The sequence below is a fragment of the Barbatula barbatula genome, assembly GCF_947034865.1.
Source record: "Barbatula barbatula genome assembly, chromosome: 9".
Taxonomy (NCBI): Eukaryota; Metazoa; Chordata; class Actinopteri; order Cypriniformes; family Nemacheilidae; genus Barbatula; species Barbatula barbatula.
In genome coordinates, this window is record NC_136772.1 from 14,157,653 (window position 1) to 14,180,417 (window position 22,765).

The 22,765-nt window shown below is 38.1% G+C and overlaps 2 protein-coding genes across 5 annotated transcripts; one reads left to right on the forward strand and one right to left on the reverse strand.

Annotated features, from left to right (window-relative positions):
- Positions 1-570: 570 nt before the first annotated feature.
- Positions 571-11,658, reverse strand: cryl1 (crystallin, lambda 1). 2 transcript variants are annotated; one of them, XM_079463988.1, is made up of 8 exons: positions 11,507-11,658; positions 10,939-11,046; positions 9,928-10,054; positions 8,516-8,677; positions 7,157-7,351; positions 2,577-2,685; positions 1,201-1,307; positions 571-1,081 (listed from the first exon to the last, which is right to left on the reverse strand). In XM_079463988.1, the coding sequence occupies exons 1-8, from the start codon at positions 11,545-11,547 to the stop codon at positions 983-985; spliced, it is 948 nt and encodes a 315-aa protein (XP_079320114.1). In that variant the 5' UTR covers positions 11,548-11,658; the 3' UTR covers positions 571-982. The 2 variants fall into 2 exon arrangements, with proteins under 2 accessions (XP_079320114.1, XP_079320115.1); XM_079463989.1 differs by having other exon boundaries at positions 617-1,081; positions 9,928-9,993; positions 10,935-11,046.
- On the forward strand, positions 11,652-22,656 carry ift88 (intraflagellar transport 88 homolog). 3 transcript variants are annotated; one of them, XM_079463983.1, is made up of 28 exons: positions 11,652-11,959; positions 12,248-12,337; positions 12,414-12,476; positions 12,586-12,645; positions 12,939-12,992; positions 13,078-13,141; positions 13,255-13,324; positions 13,420-13,510; positions 13,614-13,718; positions 13,799-13,901; positions 14,465-14,579; positions 14,668-14,899; positions 15,206-15,276; positions 15,393-15,479; positions 15,570-15,669; positions 16,022-16,108; positions 16,189-16,375; positions 16,618-16,726; positions 16,950-17,100; positions 18,571-18,686; positions 18,799-18,851; positions 18,943-19,008; positions 19,102-19,208; positions 19,612-19,672; positions 20,659-20,703; positions 21,052-21,099; positions 22,039-22,152; positions 22,437-22,656. In XM_079463983.1, exons 2-28 carry the CDS (start codon positions 12,251-12,253, stop codon positions 22,556-22,558), a joined length of 2,568 nt encoding a protein of 855 aa, XP_079320109.1. In that variant the 5' UTR covers positions 11,652-11,959; positions 12,248-12,250; the 3' UTR covers positions 22,559-22,656. The 3 variants fall into 3 exon arrangements, with proteins under 3 accessions (XP_079320109.1, XP_079320110.1, XP_079320111.1); XM_079463984.1 differs by lacking the exon at positions 21,052-21,099 and having other exon boundaries at positions 22,437-22,654; XM_079463985.1 differs by lacking the exons at positions 20,659-20,703; positions 21,052-21,099.
- The last annotated feature ends 109 nt before the right edge of the window (positions 22,657-22,765 follow it).

Consider the following 22,765-nt stretch of genomic DNA (forward strand, 5'->3'; position numbering starts at 1 on the left):
ACCAAACTTAACTTCCGGTATACATTCCCCAATAACGCACATACTTCTGCCTTACGTCTACTTGACGTCTGCATTTACATCTACAATACATAGTTTGCTCGTCTGCAATTCGTATCGGAGATGTCTGCTTTCAGACCTTAAATAGACGATGTCTGTAAGATGTTTATGATTTAGAATGGATGAACAACAGCTCTTTCTAAGATGTTTAACAGATGTTTTTACGTAGCAGATGTTTTACAGATCTCCTGATCTTTAGCAGACGTATTACAGACGTTCAGATGCCTCCGAGAGACGAATTGCAGATGAGCAAACTACGTATTGCAGACGTCTTGCAGATGTAAATCAAAATAAATCTTGCAGATGTAAAGAATCAAATAACTGTTGAGTTTTTTTATCTAATGTAATACAATTAATATACAATCAAATATTCATATGAATTAATATATACATTTGAAAATATGAATTAATACGGTGTCCATTGATGTATGGTTTGTTAGGATATAGGACGATATTTGGTCAAGATGCAGCTCTATGAAAATCTGGATTCTGAGGGTGCAAAAAATAAAAATATCAAACTAATGGTTTCACATTTGCATTCAATAGCAGAGGCTGGTTTTGCTGTCAACTATTTTATTAAAATATGACATGGAGCCAAACCTTCCAGTAGGTGGACTATAAGGACATGCCAACAAGTGAATTGTTTGTATTTTCCTTTATATCCCACCATGAGCAAAACAAGTGCTTCAGTTGTTTCAATGACAGAAAACAAACAGAAAATTGCTTAATATATAATTCACAACATTCGAAGTATAATTACAAGGAAATCACTGCATGTTCACTCCCTTAAACCAATTAGGGTTATGTTTTGTTACAGTCTTTTAATAATGAATAATGATGTTGCTCTTCCAGATGTACTCCAGACATCATTGACTGATTTACAGTACACCCCCTTCCATTCAGCTACAGTTCGTATAGAGCAGCATCATTTCTTCAGCTTAGCCAGACCCATCAGCAGCTGATCTCTTCTCTCTCTCCTGGCTGTGAGGTGCTCCTGATCTCCAGGGATCAACTCACAGATCTCCTGAAGTGGCGGATTCAATTTTCATTTTAGTTTGTAACAAAGAAAATCAGATTTCTGAAACAACAGACAGACAACAGTGCTTGTGCAAGCATTTCACGATAAAGACACAATTATCATACTTTTGTAATTCTAGCTGCTGCCTCTCCTGAAAATTCTGGAACAGGTCCAAAAGTATTAAGAACCCTTTTGATGCCCTCACTGTAGCGCTGGACATAGTCTTCTATACCTGAACCGACAAAACACAGAAAGCAGACAATGCAATGATAAAAAGATATATATAACAAGATAACACACAACGAGATGTTAAGAAACGATTACAAAATAGATGATACCCTACATGATATGACCAACTTTATCAAAAGGATCAACAACAGAATGTGGGTTGATGAATAAATCGTGTCCTAGTGTGACATAGCACAATTTAGGAAACCAACTGGTAATATTACATTGTTTTATATTATTCATATTTATATTTATAGATTTACTGATTTATCTTCATTGTTCGTTTTTTTCTCTAAATGTTTCCATCACACCATGGGACAAATTTGCTTATTAGCATATCAACTGCACTCATGTTTTAAAATGGGGGTGATGATTTAGCAAAATAATGCTTTAGTGTATTGTTTACTTGGATGTTTTCAAGCATAACTTGAGTAGCTGGCACTTGAAAGGCATGAGTGCTTTTCCGAAAGTTCTTAGCAGATCAAATGTGCACCAGTGAAAGTTCAGCCACAGTTCTTGCCTTACATTCTGAGAACAAACCTGCCCTTAATGCAATGTAACAGGGGGCTTTATTATCATTATGTAAAGTTCTGTAACGCCTCACTGTTAATATGAGTAGTCAGTACTGAGGCTGGTTATTAATCTGTCATCATCATTAGAAGTACTGGTTTCACATGGCAGAGCAGAGTTCATGGGGGGAGCAGGGTTATCCTGCACATTTCACACTGCCCTCTGATTTTTACCATGAACATGATATTTTAACATACATGTGGATTTACAAACATTTGTGTGTGCGGTATGAGCTTTGCTCAGCGTCTAATATGCACCCTTAAAAGTGCACGAAAATGCCTTTCTTTCACTGAGCTCACAGGTTTTCCATTGTAAATGAAAAAGAAAGGTACTCAAGCTTGCAAGGCCAAGCTCATGGATTCAACCCCAGGGGATTGCACATAGTCAGAAACAAATGTACCCAAAGTTACATTTACTCTCCCTCAGATTGTTCTAAACCTATATACATTTCTTTGTTTTGCTAAACACAAAGGAAGTTATTTGGAAAAATGTCAGTCATCAAACACATCTCATCCCCTTTATTTTCCCTACTATTGCAGTAAATGGGGGATGAAATCTGTATGGTTAGTGACCTTTTTCAGATATCTTACTTTGTTTTTAGCAGAACAAAGAAATGTATACAGGTTTGGAACAACCTGATGGTGAGTAAATGATAACAGAATATTCATTTTTGCTCGAACTGTCCATTTAAGATGTAGCTTGCCTTCTGGTGCGTTGAGATGCATGGTTTCAATGGGGCCTATGAAAGCGTAGCGCATGCCTAGGCCCTCTGACATCACCAGATCAATGTCTTTCACTGAGATCACACCATCCTGGACCAGGAAAACAAGAGATTCATTTAGTAATCCATGTATCATATACTTGGATCGAAGACAAGGTTTCTCAAACTGGATAACTATTCTTCTAATCCTAAAATCACATCTTCCGACTTTGTAGTTTGTCTGGCAAACAAGGTTTGGTCCACCTCACTGGGGGAAATCGGAGGCTGTCCCCCCTTTATCCCATCCGAAGAGCACTAAAGCCGCTCCCACCGTATAGGGTTTCTCTTATCATTTAACTCAGTGTCCTCAAAATAATGGGATGGCAGGAGAGGAAAGTGTGGTTGTGCCAGGCTTCGGCCCACTTTGCACTCAGGTTACCTGTGAATACAGATACCTGCTGCCTGATTGTGCTGAAATCAAAGCTTGGATACAGACTGGGTAGCGGGGGACGAGTTTAGGAGGGGGACAGGGTAGTCTTTGTTCATTTCCTGTGGGCAACAACGAGGCTGTTATCTTGGTGTCGCCAGGCGGCGGACTGGCTGGGGGAACCGTGAAAAGAGTCCTTTCCTCTGCGGTAATAACCAGGGGCGGCCATTAGCTTTCCCAGCTGCTCTACTTTCCAGAACTGGCTCTCTCTCAAAAGTCCCAAATGAACTTAGAGAAGAAGCCGAAGTGGATTTGAGCTGCAAATCTATAGTCGGGAAGCCTTCAAACTTAAAATTTGAAACACAAAAATACCCAAAAATTATTTTTATTTGCTCAAATAAAACAAATAAACTACAAAAAAAGGACACAGCACATACGTATATACACTCCAAAATGAAAACAGTGTAAACTAACTTCTAAGACCTTTCATTTAAAATGCCTAAGCGACACTGTTAGTTATGTTTAAAGCCGTCTGGCGATATCCGCTCCAGGCCAAACCAGATTTTCAGCAACAGAACAATTTAAGAACAATTCAAATGGATATGGGCACAGTACAAACAATGTAAAACCTTAAACGAAGAAGACTTTTCAAGTTGAACAAAAGATCAAACGTCTGAACACCAGAACAATGCTGCTGAACACAAAAGTGCGATACAGCAGCACATGTGTAAAGGTCATGGCAGCTAGAGTGAGCACAATGACCTCTGAACAATTATTAACATAGACTAGCTTCTGAAACTTCTTTTAATTACCACAAACAAATACTAACAGTATCCAATGACCAGAGTTTGCGTGCTGGTTTAACTGGTTCATCGACATTCATCTTAATTTTAAGTCTGGCCAGACATTACCATTAAAGAGTTATCCAAGCAGAATCTTCTGAAGTTGCCGTAGAAAAACAAAACAGCAGATTACCTTTTTCACGTAATTATGTATTAAGTGAAGTCGTGAGTGTGCTGTGCAGAAAAGAGCAAGGCGAGCATTTGTGTTTATAAAGCCTATACACATTTAAAAAAATAATTAATGGCCCATTGTTACCCTTGATAAGACCCTTATTCATCGTCTGGTATCGTTTAAAGCCCTTTGAAGCTGCACTGAAACTGTAATTTTGACCTTCAACCATTTGGAGTCCATTGAAGTCCACTATAAGGAGAATAATCCTGGAATGTTTTCATCAAAAACCTTAATTTCTTTTCAAATAAAAAAAACCCAGTAACATCTTGGAAGACAACAGTGGTGAGTAAATTATCATGAAAATGGATGTTGAAAGTGAACAATTCCTTTAAAGTCCTTTAAAAACGGCACATTCACATATTAAAAACACTCACAAATTCATGGGCAGTCCAGTCTACGTAGCAACACACTGAAACACATATTGTTCAGACCTACCTGTAGCACTCACTTAAACCGTTTTTGTTAATACACATAACATCTATCAATTATATCACACCCAGGTGCATCATTGGTGGCTCTTGTCTAGACCTGAAGCAATAGGCTTGTTGTCTTTCAAAGAATACATCTTACATTTTGAAGTTCATTACTTAATACTTAACATGTTAAGAAATGAAGTGCCAACACAGCATGCCCTCTGAATGTCTTACATGACATTGCAAAGAACACCTTTATCGCAGAAAAAGATTTTACCATAACGATGGGATCACAATATCTATTAAAATGTTCTAAGAAATGACTAAATGAAAATATGAGTGTAATGAGATGGTGAGAGTGTTTGTAACCATTGTGAGCGGCCATTGAGGTTGATATTTACAATCCGCTCCTTAATTATTTTGCCATCACTGCTTCCGAATCGTGACGCGCAATTATAATCTACCGGTCACCATTAGTTTGTACCCACGTTCTCACTACACGCTGTTCTTTTGTCAATAAACAAACACGATGGCGCTGCCACCGACATTAACGTTCTAAGTGCTCTCTGTGTGCTGCTGCTAGCCTACTACTACTCCTGACCCAGTCCCCCCCAGTTAAAAAATCCCATCTGTGCCCCTGGTGTAGTATTAAGAAGACAACAATAACCAGGTTTTGTAAAACCTCATTGTAAATTTGTTGCAGTCGGTTCTCACAGTAGTTTGTGACATACCGGGCTCGGTCTGGGACACTTTTAAGTCAAAAACCCAGTTCATGGGTCCAGTTCTCTCAACCCCATTTGGCGTGGGGTCTAAACGAAAGTCGGCGACAAATGCTTTTTCTAAACGACGCCGCATACTAGCATAGAACGAGTCTGAAAGTTTTGTTTGGGGGACACAGGTGTTTCTGTGAGCCGAGCTCCCAAGTGCGCGCAGAAGCTGATTAGGCCTACATCATTAGCCAGCGCTGTTGCTTCTGTCAACGGATTGATAAATGTTAAGCTCCTGTACGTGATCAAAACGGCAAAAATCTCCAAAAGAGGACATGGGTGCAGCTCATAACTGATACAGTATCTTCATAAAGAATCGTGCAACTGATAAGCAGTTGTCTAACTCGTCATTTGGAGGTTGTGTGCAAAACTGACTATTCAAAAATCTGAGGGGGCACATGCCTATAACCGATGCCTTTATAATGTACAATTACGTTAATAAATCAGCATCTTAGTGGTACATTTTCTTTTTTCCTTTTGTTTTTAGGTCTACTTAAAGTTATATTTTTTTACTAGCACACTTACTTCAGTAAAGGGGGATGGTGTGATAAAATGTGAGTGAATTATAACTTGTTCAAGCCAACCGGTCTTTTATTTTGACGGGACGCCGCAAAGAGCGTTTTTAAAGTAAACCGGACTTTTATTTTGACGGATCGCCACAAATGTTGTTTGTTTACTTGTTCGTGTCCTCGTGCAGTGAACACGCTGGCGTTAAAAGGCGTGTCATCACCAGTACATGAGCTTGGTATCGGGCCGGTGCATCCCTAATTTAAATAAATGGCCTTGTAATACTGAAAAATACGAATGTTTCAATAAAATAACTACAGTATAGGTAACGGCATGTCCTCTTTCAAGACTACCATTAGCTGTTTCTTGTCTTTCGCACTGTACCTTGGGTGCCTGACTCGCTATAAATGCTGAGAACATGCTTCAGAGGTTGAATAACAGTTTAATCTTCAAAAATCAATTGGATTTGTTTCTCCAATTTAAGGGTTATTTTATCCCAAAATACAAAATGACAACACGGTTATCATTAACTTAACTTCATATCATTACAAACCAGTCAACTTGCTTTCTTCTGTGAAACGCAAAGGGAGATGTTTTTGATTGTTTTGATGCCCTATTACTATTTTTAAAATATTCAGAAGCCATACAATAGCTTGGTGTGAAGAACAGATTGAAATTCAAGTTGTCATTTTGAATTTTTGCCTCCCTTGTTTTCAAATCACGTTCACACTTGTGTATATTCACAGCGACTTGTTTGTATTAAATGTAATTTATACAAATTTCAGCGTTTCAGGCACTGGTCAAAGAAGTGAGGGTAAACTAAGGATAGAAAAACTTGAAGTTTTAAATTACTTAAATCCAGATAATGAAATGTGCTGTAAAAACCTTTTGGTCAATAAAATGACCGTAGGGCAAAAATGATTAAATGCTGTGACATTTCAAGCTGACAATGAGTTATCCATTATTTGCAAAAGTGCTCTCGTGACTTGGCTTTTTGTTTTTAGTTCCTGGGCTTGGTTTTTAAAGTGGATCATGTTCTTTTGATACACTGTAGTGGGCGTACTGTAGAGGGGACAAAACCACCAGTGTGAGGAAAGATAAGCTGTTTGAAAGTCTCTCAAGAGAAACACTGAAAAGACATTGTAATCTTTTTTTTCAATCGATCATCTGTAAACACACTGTGATAAGACTGTGATGTTGTAACAAATACAATAAGAGCCTCTATTTATTACTCACTCACTCACTTTCTTTCTCACTTATTAACCTACAAATAAATACACGAGACCATGACCGTGACTTTTTTTTAGGAGTACACTGGTCAAAGCCTTAAGAATTGAATGAATGAATGAATGTTGCCATTGGAGGTGTCTATAGTTTAAAAAAATCATAATTCAGAGTAATTTTACATGTGTACAACGTGTAACTAACATGTGTTTGTTTCATGACTCAACCAACCTGAACCAGCCGCCAGGACTCTGCTATGATTGCATACTGAACCCGGTTTAGCGCAAAACCGTCAATCTCCTTCCTGAGACGCACAGGTGCCTGACCAACATCTGTCATCAGGGAATAAGTGACATCCATGACAGTATCAAGTGTTTTCGGGTGTGGCACCAGCTCAACCAGACGCACATAGTATGGCGGGTTTACCTGTGAATTAATTATCAAATAAGCAGTTAACGAAAATCCCATTTGTTTATCTTTTTTTGCTCACAGACAAGGTCATTGTATCTATGTGTTTGCTATATTTAGAGATAAGGCCTTTGTTTTAAATGTTTTACCACTACGAAGGTCTTTCTCTCTGCATGCCTGCTCACAAATGTGTGGCATTTAGAATGAAATATTTCCTCAAAGCAGGTAAAGGTTAACTATACGCCTCAAAAGACTTTCTTGCTTACGAGATGGGAGGGGAATTGCCGTAGGGTAAAGAACCACTCACTGAAGCACTTCTGGGTCCAATATATTCATCCAACCCCATTCTTCTCCTTCAGAAACATGTGCACCTATGCCTAACTAACATGAAAAACTCAAACTATTCTTAAAAGAATGACGTTGACATCTAAAATAACAGGTTTTTCAATGAGCTTACTTTACATTTACAACTGCAAAAGCACTGAATTGAATCTTTGCTAAGCCCTGCCTTAAATGATACTGACCAATCCTGCCTTGTTGCTTGTATTGAAATTATATGGTAAAAATGTACACAATACAATAGTAATGATAATGAATGTTGTGTAAATGTCAAAAACAGTTCCCTTTTCTCATTCCAGTGGACTGTAAACGTTTTTTAATGTTAATGTTAGCAATTTATTTAAAGACAAAACACAGTAAAATTTCTTGCATTGTCAAACTTCATTCAACCCTAAATAAGCACTAGTTATAAACGCTTGTAAAGGCTTGGAAGTTGGAATGATTTGGCCAGATGATACTCCACCCAAAAATGAAAATCCTATTTAAATTACAAATCCACAAGTTGTTCTAAAATTATATAAACTGCTTTGTTCTACATAAAGAAAGATATTTGGAAGAATGTTAGCAACTGAGATTTCTGGGACACCATTGACTATAGATATACAGTATATACTATTGCATATATATCGTTTTGTTCTGTTAAACTCAAAATAAGATATTTTTATGAATTCGGGAAACAAACAATTCTGAGGGAACCTTTGACTACCCCAGAAATCTCAGTTGTGTTCAACAGAACACAAAAAATACAGGTTTGGAACAGTTTTAGGATGAGAAATTCATGTCAGATTTTAAATTTTTGGGTGAAGTATCTCTTTAAACTCACAGAGTGTAGTCATCACTAACCGGATGAGATATAATACATCGAGTTTGGTTCTGGATCCGAGAAAACACGTTGCTTGGCATCAAGCAGGAAGTGGAGCTACTGAGAATCACGTTTTCTGTGACAAGATTCTCCACATCTTGGAAGGCTGTCTGCTTGGCTTCCAGATCCTCAAACACACACTCCTTTAGAAAGAAAACAGAAATTACAAAAACAGCTGATGGTTAAGAATAAGTATAAAAGAATGTGGAAAAGAAGACACAAGAAAGTGGAATTTGAGAATTGTTTGACACTGCCAGATACTGCTAGCAACCCTGTCATCTCTAGGAATCTCAGGAACTCCTCCTTCCCCTCTGGCAGATCCTTCAGGGTGTCATGGAGGGGCTCGCTGTCCAGTGCTCACCACAGGATCACTGGGGTCCATCAGGGATCAGTGCTTGGGCCGCTGCTTTTTTCCATCAACACAACATCGTTGGGACCCCTTAATACAGACTTCTCCTATCACTGTTATGCTGACGACAACCAGATTTACATCTAATTTCACCAAGAAGATACCAATGTAGCAGCTCACATTACAGCCTGTCTAGAAGACATCTCAGCTTGAGTCACTAAAGCATTCCTACCGGACTATCACTGGATCTGCACCGTCATACTTTCACACCCTCCTACACCTTCAGCGAACGAGCGGCATCTTTTATTGCCTTCTCAAAATGGCAGTAAACACTTCCCGCTCATTCTCCTTCACAACTCCTTCCTAGTGGAACATTCTTCTTAACTCTGTCCGATCAACCACATCTCTCACAACCTTCAAAAAACGACTAAAAACCTCTTAAAATCTCTTCTGTGAATACTTGAAAACTATTGTAGACAAACCCTCTCTCTTTCTCTCATCAGGTAGTGGTCTGGCTTTTGTTGAAACTAGTTACTTTGTATTAGCACCTATTGTATTATTGCTCCTGTATGACATATCGCTTATTGCTCCCTGAACTCTGTGTAAGTCATTTTGTATAAAAGCGTCTGCCAAATGACTGAATGTAAATGTAAATCTTGAGATCTATTATAATCAGCTAATTTTGACTGTTGACGAAAACAAACAATTATAAATTTAAACCAACAAAAAGAAACTGTCCATTGACACTTTACACCACTAGCATACAGAAAACAAGCACTTTCCCACAGCTAACAGAGGTTTTGTGATCAATAGTCTCATAACTCTGACAAACCTGGGTATTAAGACGTAAAAACACGAGGGGGAGAGACAACCCCTCTCTAGATTAGAACATCATGGGACGTTTCACCCGTTTCAAATGTTAATGAGAAAGATTGATTTGGTCTTCGTCACGGGATCAGCCTTTCATAATGGAAAGATTTTGGCCTCTGTTTCACATTCTCACTTTCAGATCAACAGGAAGTCATGTTTGTAGGGTTCAAGCACCTGGACAAAGAAGGCTCCCTCTAGAGCTTGCTGCAGGTCTTCGTGACTGCTGAGCAGACTCAGCTGCTCAGCAGCGGTGAGATTTCCTCTCAGCATTTTGGCCTGCTGAAGCTCCTCAAGTTGTTTTCTGTGACACAAAAACACACTGTTACCATTAGGTTTGAAGAAAATGATCGTTATTCTGCTAAAAAGCATGGGCAGGTGGTTAAAATCTTTGTCTAACCACTAAGTTTTGTACAACATTTGTGAAATTGTAATAAGCTATATGTTGAACTCTGATTCTTTAATTTTATTTGTTTAATTTATCTTAATGTATATGTATATTATGTGAATTGTACATTATGCAAATATGAATTTCTATTGCAGTGGTTTAATACACCTTTTTATAATATGTATGTTCAATTTATTTGAATTAACAGAATAGTAATAAATGACTCCGATTGTATATATGACAGCAGATCATTTAAGTATCATTATGTCATTGAGGCAATCCCTAATCTAAGCAAAACAACTAGAATCATATCAAGGAGACAGCTCCCTCTGCTGACAAAAGACGTGAAACAAGTAAGTCTGCAAAACACTGCACTGAAAGATAACACAGATATAGTTTATTGATACTATCATTAAGCTGCAATTCTTTCATGATTTAGCTTTTCACTCACATGCCATTCCAACCCTGTAAAATCTGTATTTCCTCTTCAACACGCAAAAGAAGATATTTTGAAGAATGTTGGTAACCAAACAACATTGGTCCCAATTGACTTCCATTTGTATGGAGACAAAACCACTAAAACATTTTGGAAAATACCTTCTTTTGTCATAAACAGGGTTGAACACCATGACGGCGAATAAATTATGACAGTGATGTTGCTGTGAAGTATCCCTATCCCTGCTGTTTTATTTTTCGCTGTTTAATGTATTGTTAAACGAGCACAAAAGTTAAGCAATGCAAAAACCAAGAGGATATTGATGACTGCGATGCATTTATTGTTTCTATTGTTTTCTACTGACTTGATCTCTGCGATGGCCGCCGAGGCTTGCCCTGCTTTGTTGTCGTAGATCTTGACCTCGTATCCTCCACTCAGGAACACCATGGCCCAGGAACGGCCAATGAGCCCACTTTATAGTGCAACATAGAAACAATGAGAAAAAGACAGAGAACATTGAAAATGAGCCAAATATACAGAAGTGGGATCTGTTGACATGACAGATAGTGAATTTACTTTACAAATTTGATTTATTCATATAAATAAACATACTTATACTACTGAGATATAATAAAACATTTCATATCTCAATATTTGGACTAAACAGGAACCCACATGCTACAATGAACACAAATTCAAGAAAAGGTTAAAACAGCTGAATATGCATCTATGCATAATCCTGTTTAAAAAATCCTTGAATCCCAGGTATTTGTTCACAAGCCACGCAGTAGATATGTTAGATATTGAAAACTCTTTACACAAACTCCATTACATACAGCAAAGTTCAAAGACCACACAACCTTACTAATAGACAATCACATCAAGTCTGCATTGTTTTAGTTTGACAGATTCACTTAACCAAGCTCTCTCACCTTCCGACAACTGTAATTATCTTTCCTTTTAATGAACTCATGTCAAAATCACGTTTAGATAAGTAACGTTAGTCAGCTACAGTGCTTCACAGCAGTGTCAAGCTAAACAGTTATCATGTGCATGAAATCTGGGCGGAGCTACGGTGTCTCTCACGTGTCAAAATACACTTGTTCTTTAAATAATCTGTATTGGCTTCTAAAGCATTGGCTGATTTAAAAATCTATATCAGTAATACATTTACAACATTCTATAAACCATAGTTGATGCAACAACAAACAGCGTCACGTTGTAAAATCTCCCGTGCGTAGCTTACGGCAACACGTATATGTATCCTAGCAACCAAAACAGCACATTCAGTGCCGTTAGCTAGCTGCTGCGCCACTGACGGGGTTTTATATAACTTTAATGCCTTATTATTCTCATATTTCATTCTAACGAACAAACTCTCCCAGGTGAGTCAAACAACCCTACATTCACAAATCACAGGCGTTGGCAATTCATTTCTATAACGTTAACTTCGCAAGCAGTCTTGAACTAGCCGAGTCAAACTGTTCATCTGAATTTCAGTCGACTTTCTAACATTTAATGTCATAATAACAACTATAAGGATTGATGCTTCCTTCTCTCTCGATATATGTGTGTCTGCATATGTACGGAACTGTCATCATTGTTTTCAGAGATGAAATGCAATAGCCTTTGTTGTATTATTAAAACTTGCTTTATGTTATTCCTTTTCACAGATCATGGAGAACGTGCATCTTGCCCCAGAAGAGGAGGAAGATGACCTCTATACGGGCTACAATGACTACAATCCAACCTTTGACTCGGAGGTAAATAAGAACTACAACTCTAGTCTTGAATTTGTTGAAAAGCAAGTTTTATTTTTGGATGTATCTTTCCCTGCAGGATCTTCACAATGATATGGGCTTTCAGCAGGCAGTTAAGACCAGTTATGGAAGAAGACCACCAGTAAGTGTTTATGTATCGGTAGACAAAACGCACACATATGCATTTTATTCCATACAGACATGTACTGTTATTCACGTATTATACATTTTTATTTTATTTTACAATTTAGATGACAGCAAAGTATCCTGGGACTGCTATTGGAGGGCGGCCAATTGGAACAGCTTATGGAGTAAGTAGAGCATAAAGATTAAAACGATGTTTGACTCTTTTTCTAAACATAGACATATATAATTTGTCAGAATCAATTTATGTATTAGGAAGAACGTTGTCAGGGCAGGAAAGGTGTCAGACTCTTACAGGTGAGAGAAGGGGTAGTTGAAAAAAGCAAGCATAATTCTAGGTCAGGACATTCAATTTAGTTTGCGATTTTCAGCTTCACCTGTCATGAAGTAACTGTGGTGCTGTTGTACTGTATCTTGATGCTATGTTGTGCGTTACTCAAATTTTTCTATAAAATTTTAGTCTCGAATGCCTATTGGTACTGCAATAGGAAGACCAATGACTGGAGCTGTCCAGGTGAGCTTCTTTTTTTATCTTTTTCATTGACATTGCTCGCCATGAAACTGTGTTCATCATCTGTGTGTTTTTATGTGATATACAGGATGGTGCAGCCCGTCCCATGACTGCGGTGCGTGCAGCAGGATATTCTTCATCACTGGCTAAAGGTGACATTCATTACATTCTTTTAAACTATTTTAGAACTGTATTAAACACTACAACATAAAAATCATGGAGACTTATACGTTTCTCAAGGTCTTCATTTAAATGGTATTTCTAGGCTCAGCTTTTGATCCGCTGGGACAATCAAAAGGACCAGCACCTCCGTTGGAGACAAAGAATGACGACACGTATGAGTTCCTTTGTTTTCATAGTCCCACGTGGCATCTGTAGGTTTACCTAAATACTGAAACAACAGACTAAAAATCACTTTTTTCTTGTTTAGTCCAGAGGAGAAGATAAAGATCATGGAAAAGAAAGTGAATGATTTAATAGAGGAGAGCTGTCTCGCACATGCACGTGGGGATTTACAACAGGTGGGTTTGTTTGCTATCATCTCTCAGCAATTCTAGCACACTACACATCCCAAGAATACAAATGTGCTTTGTGAAAAGATGCTGATTTATCCTTTATCCACAGTCTCTAGAGAAAGCCAAAGAGGCAGGCAGGAAGGAAAGAGCTCTGGTGAGGCAGAGAGAACAAACAGGCACTGCAGACCACATCAATCTGGATCTGACTTACTCTGTGAGTTCCACAAAAAACGCATACACTGAATTCTGTACTTTTACCGAACATTCAAATTATACCTTCTCTGTTCTGTTTAGGTGCTGTTTAATTTAGCAAACCAGTATGCCAGTAATGACATGTATACAGAGGCCCTGAACACTTACCAAGTCATTGTGAAGAATAAAATGTTCAATAATGCCGGTGAGAGGATTTCAAATTTGTTTTAAATAATGTGATTTTTTAAGGTCCTACTTTGGTTTATGGAGTGTCCAACAACAAGTTTACGTACATACAAGATGTAAAAACGCTTTAATTTTCTAAGTATAGGCAGTTATTATTACCTTACTTCTTGACTGACTCTCAAATGATTTGTTCGGCGATTCATCCTGTCAGCCTACTTTGATTTGATTGGTCAGATGGTCTAGTCTGGTGTGATTGGTCTACCACGTAGAGCGTCGCAGTATCTCAAATGGAACGTAGGCGGGCACTACACAGAGTGACTCAAATCCGACCCGGAACTTGAATTAGAACGACAAACCACTCGTTCCCGTGATTCAGAGTCGACCCTTTTTTTTGTCAAGCCAATAACTTTGTTATTCGTTCGGCTTTACAACTTAGCAGACTGCTTACATTCATACACAGCAACACTACACACTGCATGAAATGTTATTTAAAGAACATTGTAATCATTACACTTTAATAAAATAACAGTATACATTAATTAAACCTTCCTTTGATATAATAAATGGTTTTCTCCACTGTAGGACGATTAAAAGTGAACATGGCAAATATCTATTTCAAGCAAAAAAACTACACGAAAGCCATCAAGTTTTATCGCATGGCTTTGGATCAGATCTCAAATGCGCACAATGCAATGAGGTGAGTGCTTTTAGATCTAATGAATAGCATGCTTATATTTTATTCATATAAACAGGAAGGAGGCATTTTATTCTTTCATGCTGTTTAGGATAAAGATCATGCAGAACATAGGGGTTGTGTTCATACACATGGGTCAGTACTCAGATGCCATCACCTCCTTTGAATACATAATGAGTGAGAGTCCAAACATAAAGACGGGCTTTAACCTCATCCTGTGCTACTACGCCATCGGAGACCGCGAGAGGATGAAGAAATCCTTCCAGAAACTCATCAGTGTGCCTCTCGGGATTGATGACGAAGACAAGTATATCCCTCCAAATGTGAGTGTGAAGTTAATGGAATAGTTCACACATTTTCGTAATTTTAAACTCTGTGTTTTTTTGTTCTGCAGAACACAAAAGAAGATATTGTGAAAAATGTTGGTAACCAAAAACCGCTGGTCCCCATTGACTTCTATTGTATGGACACAAAATCAATGCAAGACAATAGGGACCAACGGTTTTCTGTTACCAACATTTTTCAAAAAAATCCTCTTTTGTGTTCTGCAGAGGAAAATAAGTATTACAGAGTTGAGATGACAAATTTACTGTGTTGTTTCGTAAAACATCTTTTTTTTTTTTTTTTAGGATGACCCTCATGCAAACATGGTGATTGAGGCTATAAAGAATGATAAGCTTCACCAGATGGAAAGGGAGAGGTATTCTAAAGCATGCTCTTAGATCTATAAGACTTAGATCTATGTTTTTTAGAAAGCATTTTATTTCAGCAAATCTTAATTGGTCCTCAGTAGTTTTCTTTGTTTGTTTCATTTAGGAAAGACCTAGCAGAAAAATACATCATGACATCAGCTAAGCTTATCGCTCCAGCCATAGAATCATCATTCGCCCCTGGGTTTGACTGGTGAGTTATTGATGTATTCCACAATGTGTCGTACCGCGTATCGCATACTCTTCCAATAAATGTCTGTAATTGACTCTGGTACCTTTGCAGGTGTGTAGACATTGTGAAGGGTTCACAATATGTGGAGTTGGCAAATGACTTGGAGATCAACAAAGCTATTACTTACTTAAGACAGAGGGACTTTAAACAGGTATATAGGAATATACACAATGGAATGATGTTGCTTTTGACATATTTCCACAGAACAGGGCCATAATGCTCCTTGTCTATGTGGAACCCTTGTTTCTGTCATTTAATACGGAACACATTCAATTGTAAGTGTTCTTTTGTTTTTAACATCTGTCCATCTGCGTGACTCTTGAGGCTGAGGTATGTGTTGTTGAAGAATGTGTGTCTGTCTGCTCTAGGTCTTGTGTACACGTGTGTCATTTATGTTGTGTCGTGTTACATTGCTTCACTCATTTTATGTTGCGGCACTTGAAATGTAACTTTTTATGCTGCAAACAATTTAACCCTTTATTTTGTGAATGTTTCGCTTTTAGGCAGTTGAGACCCTAAAGATGTTTGAGAAGAAGGACAGTCGGGTCAAAAGTGCTGCTGCTACAAACCTTTCCTTTCTCTACTTTTTGGTGAGTACAAAGGTATGGAGTATATCCCTGAAAGAACCAAGCATAGCTGCCCTGGTGTATATCTGTTTGTGTGTCTTCAGGAAAAGGATTATGATCAGGCTGACCGCTATGCTGAGTTGGCCATGAGCGCTGACCGCTACAACCCTGCTGCCCTCATAAACAAGGGCAACACAGAGTTTGTAAAGGAGGACTATGAGAAAGCATCAGAGTTTTATAAGGAAGCTCTTCATAATGATTCGTCCTGCACTGAGGGTCTCTATAACTTAGGTATATCATGACTTACAACATTTTTTAATAAAGACATCTTTTAACAACAATATTAAAAAGAATACATTAAAATAATTACATAATCCTCATTTTGTTTAAAATTTTAATTGTTCTCCATGGTAAATATGGTACAATCTTTTAAACTAATTCTTAGTTAGTGGAATACAGATAATCTTTTTCATCTAAATAATATATAAGAATGTCTGTAATTTTTAATACATTTTTTATGTATCCTGATACAGGTTTGACCTATAAGAGGCTGGTTAGACTAGAGGAAGCTCTGGACTGTTTCCACAAGCTGCATGCTATCCTCAGAAACAGTGCTCAAGTCATGTACCAGTTGGCCAGTCTGTATCCTTTATTAGATGCCTCTAATTTAGGGGTCAGTACCCAAAATAAGACCGTTACTGTTCTTGTCCAGGGCAACTGATTTTGCATAGGGCTTCTGATCACTTTAGTGGGCTTTTTTTTATTCTAAAATGACAGTAATTAAAACTAAACATGATATTGAATTTGAGTTCAGGTGTAGTTTAATTTTAAAGAGTGTAGATGTATGTTCCTTAATCAGATTTAGATATGAGATGTTGGAGGACCCTCACCAGGCCATTGAATGGCTGATGCAGCTCACCAGTGTGACCCCCACAGATGCCCAGGTTCTGGCCAAACTGGGAGATCTGTATGATAATGAAGGAGATAAATCACAGGCTTTCCAGTACTTTTATGAGGTAAAGCATGGGATCCTTATTTCATTCAAAATATATTTCATATATTTACATACTTTTTTTGAACACAACTCAGTAAAACTCAAAATCCTTATAATAGCTTTTATTTAAATACACAAATGCATTGGGGTCACTGCACATTCTATTCTAAATCAAAACGTGAAGAAAAAGTATTGTAATTGAACAGCTTCACATCTGTGTTGCATGGAGTCGACCAACTTCTGGCACCTGTGAACAGGTATTCCAGCCCAGGACGATTGCACTACAGACCACAATTACTTTGAATTTCTTAGCTTTGCCTCAGAAAAAGTATTTTTGATGTCACCCCACAAGCTTTTATATTGGATTAAGGTCTGGAGATTGGGCTGGCCACTTCATAAAGTTAATCTTGTTGGTCTGGAACCACGATGCTGCTCGCATACTGATACTGGTGTGTTTGGGGCTGTTGTCTTGTTGAAACACACATTTCAAGGGCATTTCCTCTTCGGCATAAGGCAACATGACTTCTTTAAGTATTTGAATGTACCCAAACCCACCCATGATCCCTGGAATCCGATAACTAGAACCAACACCATAGTATGAGAAACATCCCCATATCAAATGCTTCGCAGTGTACTGTGGCTTGAAGTGAGTGTTTGGGGGTCATCTGACATACTGTCTGCGACCCCCAGACCCAGAGAAAAAAACTGGCTTTCATCAGTTCAAAACATATTGCGTAATTTCTCTTTAGACTAGTCAATTTGTTCTTGGCCAAATTGTTACCTCTTTCGCACATGTTGTTTTTTTCAACAATGGGACTTTGCGGGGGCTTCTTGCCGATAGCTTGGCATAGGCGGCGTCTTATTGTTACAGTACTCACAAGTAACATCAGACTTTCTTTGATTCTTTTGGCTATTCTTTGATCCATTCGAACAGTAGTTTTCAGTTTTCTTCCACGGCTTTCTGGTTTTGGTTGCCATTTTAAAGCATTTGATATCATTTTAGCTGAGCAGCCTTTTGCACATCTTTATCTGTTTTTCACTCTCTAAGTACGCTGTTCTTGTGAACAATGTCTGGAAAAGACCCATTTTACTCAGATTTTCAGAGAGAAATCCACAGGAGAACATTTGCTGTCTTCGTCCTTAAAAAAGGGCCACTTGTTTGACACCAGTTTTTTCACAGAATGATATACCTCTCTAATTGAACTCCACACTGCTATTATTTTGAACACACCCTTTTCCATTAATGATTCAATTACACAGAATTACCAGCAGGCATGTCATGACTGTTGGGTCTGTTGGTTTTCTATTACTCTACTAGACCTACTAGTAAAATATTTGCCATATAGAAATATAATTTCTACCAAAAACAGTGACTGATCTGGTAAGTGATGTTGGACTGCTCTTATTTTGAACAGAAATGTATATGTGTTCAAATACTAGTGTTTGGTAAAATATCCTTTTAACTCATTTTAAATGGTGTTTTTTGTTTCAGTCATACAGGTATTTTCCCTCAAACATTAGTGTCATTGAATGGTTGGGTGCATATTACATCGACACCCAGTTCTGTGAGAAAGCTATTCAGTATTTTGAGAGAGCTACCCTGATTCAGTAAGTTACTCATGAAATCTGTTTTAATTATCAGTCAATTTTCTCATTGTAACTTTCTAGTCAAGTACATGTACAATATGGATTTGTGTAAATGACCTGACATGAATTTCAGACCAGCACAGGTAAAGTGGCAGCTAATGGTGGCCAGCTGTTACAGAAGAAGTGGTAGGAAAATTATTTTAAACAGCCTGACACAAAGACATTTAGCAAAAATCGACATCTAAAAAACTAATTATTTATCTTTTTATGTCTTTAGGAAATTATCAAAAAGCACTTGAGACCTACAAGGACATTCATCGGAGATTTCCAGAAAACGTTGAATGTACAATTCAAAATTGATTTTCCTTTTATAAACTGATTCTCTGTGGTCATCTATCTAGTATCTCTTCATCTCATGCGTTTCTCTGTCGGGCAGGCTTACGCTTCCTGGTCAGGCTCTGCACGGATATGGGATTAAAAGAGGTGCAGGATTATGCCTCCAAACTCAAGAAAGTCGAGAAAATGAAGGAGATCCGAGAGCAGGTAAACTGTTCGTTCCTGCTTCTGCTTAAATGTTGGCGTCTTTGGACTCCATAAATGGAAGAAAATAGACAAGTGGGATTGAAGAGTGACCAAAAAAAGGCTAGATCCCACGTCTTTTGAAGGAGAAACAGCTGCCTTTAAATCAAGTTTGGGAGGTTGAAATGTACTGAAATGACCCCAGATGATTTATCTCCTATTGCTCTTGCCAGGAAACATTTTGTAATGTAGCTTCCATAAAGAGAAAATGAACATTCTTCCGTATTCCTTGACAATAGACAATAATGGTTGATGATAAGGAAAGCAGCTGTGTGTTATATCATGTGCGATATTCTTGATAAGGCTTATGCGTACTGTGTTTACTGTAATGTGCCACTCTAGTGATTCTGTTTGTCTGATGTCTCAGAGAGTGAGGTCTGGGAGAGAGAGCAGCGCTCGGAGTCGGAGAGAAGGCAGTGCCGGCAGTGGTGAGTGGACATTTTTTTTATTTCATTTGAAAGAATCCTCCTCATTAACTGTATCAAATCCTCTTTTCCTTTTCTTTACTTCTTTTAAATATTTCTTTAGTTTTTAACCCAAACCAGTCATTTCCTTCTCTTGATAATATGCTGATCAGGAAACACTTCAAACTTTACACTCACTCCCCATAAGAAAGCCACTGATACGACTGACGTATTTCATTGTATTTTCCCTAGACAAATAATACAATTCATAGAACCTTATCCTCCGTAGAGTTTTTGTTTTAGAAGGTCCAAACCAATGATAAGATATGGGACAGTAGTTGGTCATAGTAAATCATTATTTTTCTTGAGTGGTTTGGACAATTGGATGTCGATTTCATCTCAGGTGATATTCAGTTGGGTGCATCAGGTAGTTCTGAGATTAAAGGTGATTCTGTGTCTTAAACAGTCTTTGAATCATCTATAAGGATGCAACTGTTATCAGCCATCTAATTACTGTCTTCTTTCAATATTTTCTTCTCGCAATGCATTAGGAAGTGGGTCAAACCCAAAGAAGTCCAGTGGTACGATCACTCACAGCTGCATGTAGAATAGAACTGACATGGTGTTATAAAAGCAGTTGTGAACACTCAAAGTAATAAAGTAAACCCACACTCCCTAACTGTGATCTTATTGACGAGATATGCTGGAGAGCAAGTCATTATGAAAATGTTGTATACTGGTATTGCCTCAAAACAACAATTCTGTCAATAATTATTCACCCCATGTAATTGATAACCTGTTTATGACTTAAGAAGATATTTTGACAAATTTCTCTGTGGTTTTGTGTCTATACAATGGAAGTCAATGGGGACCAGTGTTGTTTGGTTAGCAACATTCTTCAAAATATCTTGGAACTGATCTGTTCGTTTACTTTTTTATTTTTTTAGTAATCTGTTTCTGTCTGTTCTATTTCTCTGTTTATCTTCTATTCGTGGCTGTACACCTAAAAGGGAGCAGCTCAAGCCCCATCACTACCCCTCCTCTGAGAGCCAGTGGTATGACTACACACACTACAGATTACAGACGTTTATGAGCTCTTCCATTTTGCTCTCAAATAAACTGTCGCTACTGTACCCATTAGTGAGTCTGGCTACATTCTGCCCTGCCGTTATAACTAAGCTCCACAGACAATGCTGTGTTTATTTTCAGTTTTAAACAGTGGGAGACCTTTGTGGTTAAAAAATAATCCACTACTGTCTTCTGATGTCGTTGCATGATGCAACCTCACTCGTGTAGGCTTCGCCCTGCTCTCTGAGTTCTCTGTCTGTCCTCTTTTCCAGCCTCTTCTTCTCACTGTCCTCAGAGTTCTGTTTTCTTCCCTTTTTTGCATGTTTTGTCTGCAGTTTCTCGCTCTGAAGCTAAATATAGCCCTGCACTGGAACATGGCAGAGGTATGTATTATATTCTGCTTCGCGTCTCCAATCATCAAACTTCTCTGTGATTAAAAACTAAAAAGCCTATTTGTTAATCCCACTGGATATGCCAAGATGCTGTTTTAATGCCTTAAACTCCCCTAAATGATGCTGCAAAGATCCAAGGACATAAATGAAATTGCAACACAATCAAACGCAAACATGTGGTGTAAAAGCCTGACAATGTCATCTCTGCCAAAACCACTTTTTCCAGGGAATAGCCCACTCATGCTGTCTGACAGAGTGTTTCCAGCCCCTCTACTGTTTGCACAGCACTGAGTCCAAATAAACCAGTGAAAAATTTCACACGTACCCTCCTGAAAACCACCACACCATTTTCTTATTGTATTTTAAATGGTCATTCAGTTCCTTATATGATATGGGAATAAAGGCAACACCTTATAGTTTTATGAACCAGGGGCCGTATTTCAGAAAGATTGTAACTTGAAAATCTTATCCTATCTGTTCGGTAACCGTGGTAATTTCAGTTAGGACCTCATTTAAGACAAACGCCATTACAGAACATTTTAATGACCTCTGCGTTGTCACTGGGAATGCTGCCAGACTCTAGTCTCACGGCTGCCCCTCAGTGCTCTATTCCTGTCATCACAGTCTAGATGTGAAACACAGCTGTTTATAAAACACAAATGCTCTCAATTACGCAAACCATATGATACATGATCAAACTCACTTTACATGAATTAGGATTCCTGTGTTACATAACCTTTGCAAGTACAAGCTAGAGCCGTTGCTTTTCATGTTTTGTTTTTTTAAGCTTTCTAACATCTGTGTGGCATCACATAATGTGAATATCTCTCTTTCCTGGTGTTCTGAACTATTTGACCAAAGGTGTGCAATAATCCTCACTCCAGACATTTTTGCAAGTGCAGCATTAACTGGCTGGTTGTGTTTTCTCAGACAGTGGACAGAGTAACCATGGCACCAGTGCCAAGGGTGAGCGGCTGAGTGCTAAACTGAAGACGCTTCCAGGATCCAATGAGCCATACGAGGCCAGTGCCCAGCAGGAAATAGGTAAGAAACAAGATCAATTCTTATCATCGGTTCTATTTCACAATACAGTGAATGGAAACATGATGGTACAGTTCCATAGCTGGTAGTGTTACACCTTTTTTATGCAAATACTGAAAATAGTTTTTTAGGATGAAATTGTGTCAGCCTGCTGCTGTAAATGCAGACCCTTGTCTGTTCATAATGGGACATAACTTATTACATTTTCATTTTTTTCTGCTTTGCACAGGCTGATTTCCTATGCTACTGGCTTGACTTGTACTCATTTTAAGTTGTCAACATTTCAGATGCCTCTTATGTCGATCCATTGGGGCCTCAAATACAGAGACCAAAAACTGCAGCAAAGAAACTTAATGAGGAAGATGAGTTTGCGGATGAAGAGTTGGGAGATGACTTACTGCCTGAGTGATATGCAGCACTGAAGTCTTTGAAATTCTGCTTTGTAGAAATTCTTAAGTTAATATTAATATTGAATATATGCCCAATAAAAAATGTATACACTGAGACTACATTTGTCTGCAATTTCTCCAACTAACAACAAATCTTGTATACAAGTTACAATCATTCATTTGGCAGACGTTTTTATCCAAAGCGACTTACAAGTAGTTTTTTACAG

Bases quoted from the DNA above. Each gene is read 5' to 3' on its own strand.
- cryl1 (XM_079463988.1), bottom strand. From the start codon at position 11,547: ATGAGTTCATTAAAAGGAAAGATAATTACAGTTGTCGGAAG. The intron at 2,686-7,156 runs GTTGGTTGAGTC...TTCCTGGTCCAG, and splicing joins AGTCCTGGCGGCTGGTTCAG to GATGGTGTGATCTCAGTGAA. The intron at 1,082-1,200 runs GTATGATAATTG...CCGCCACTTCAG, and splicing joins CAGCAGCTAGAATTACAAAA to GAGATCTGTGAGTTGATCCC.
- ift88 (XM_079463983.1), top strand. From the start codon at position 12,251: ATGGAGAACGTGCATCTTGCCCCAGAAGAGGAGGAAGATGACCTCTAT. The intron at 16,727-16,949 runs GTATCCTTTATT...AATCAGATTTAG, and splicing joins ATGTACCAGTTGGCCAGTCT to ATATGAGATGTTGGAGGACC. The intron at 19,673-20,658 runs GTGAGTGGACAT...TACACCTAAAAG, and splicing joins AGAAGGCAGTGCCGGCAGTG to GGAGCAGCTCAAGCCCCATC.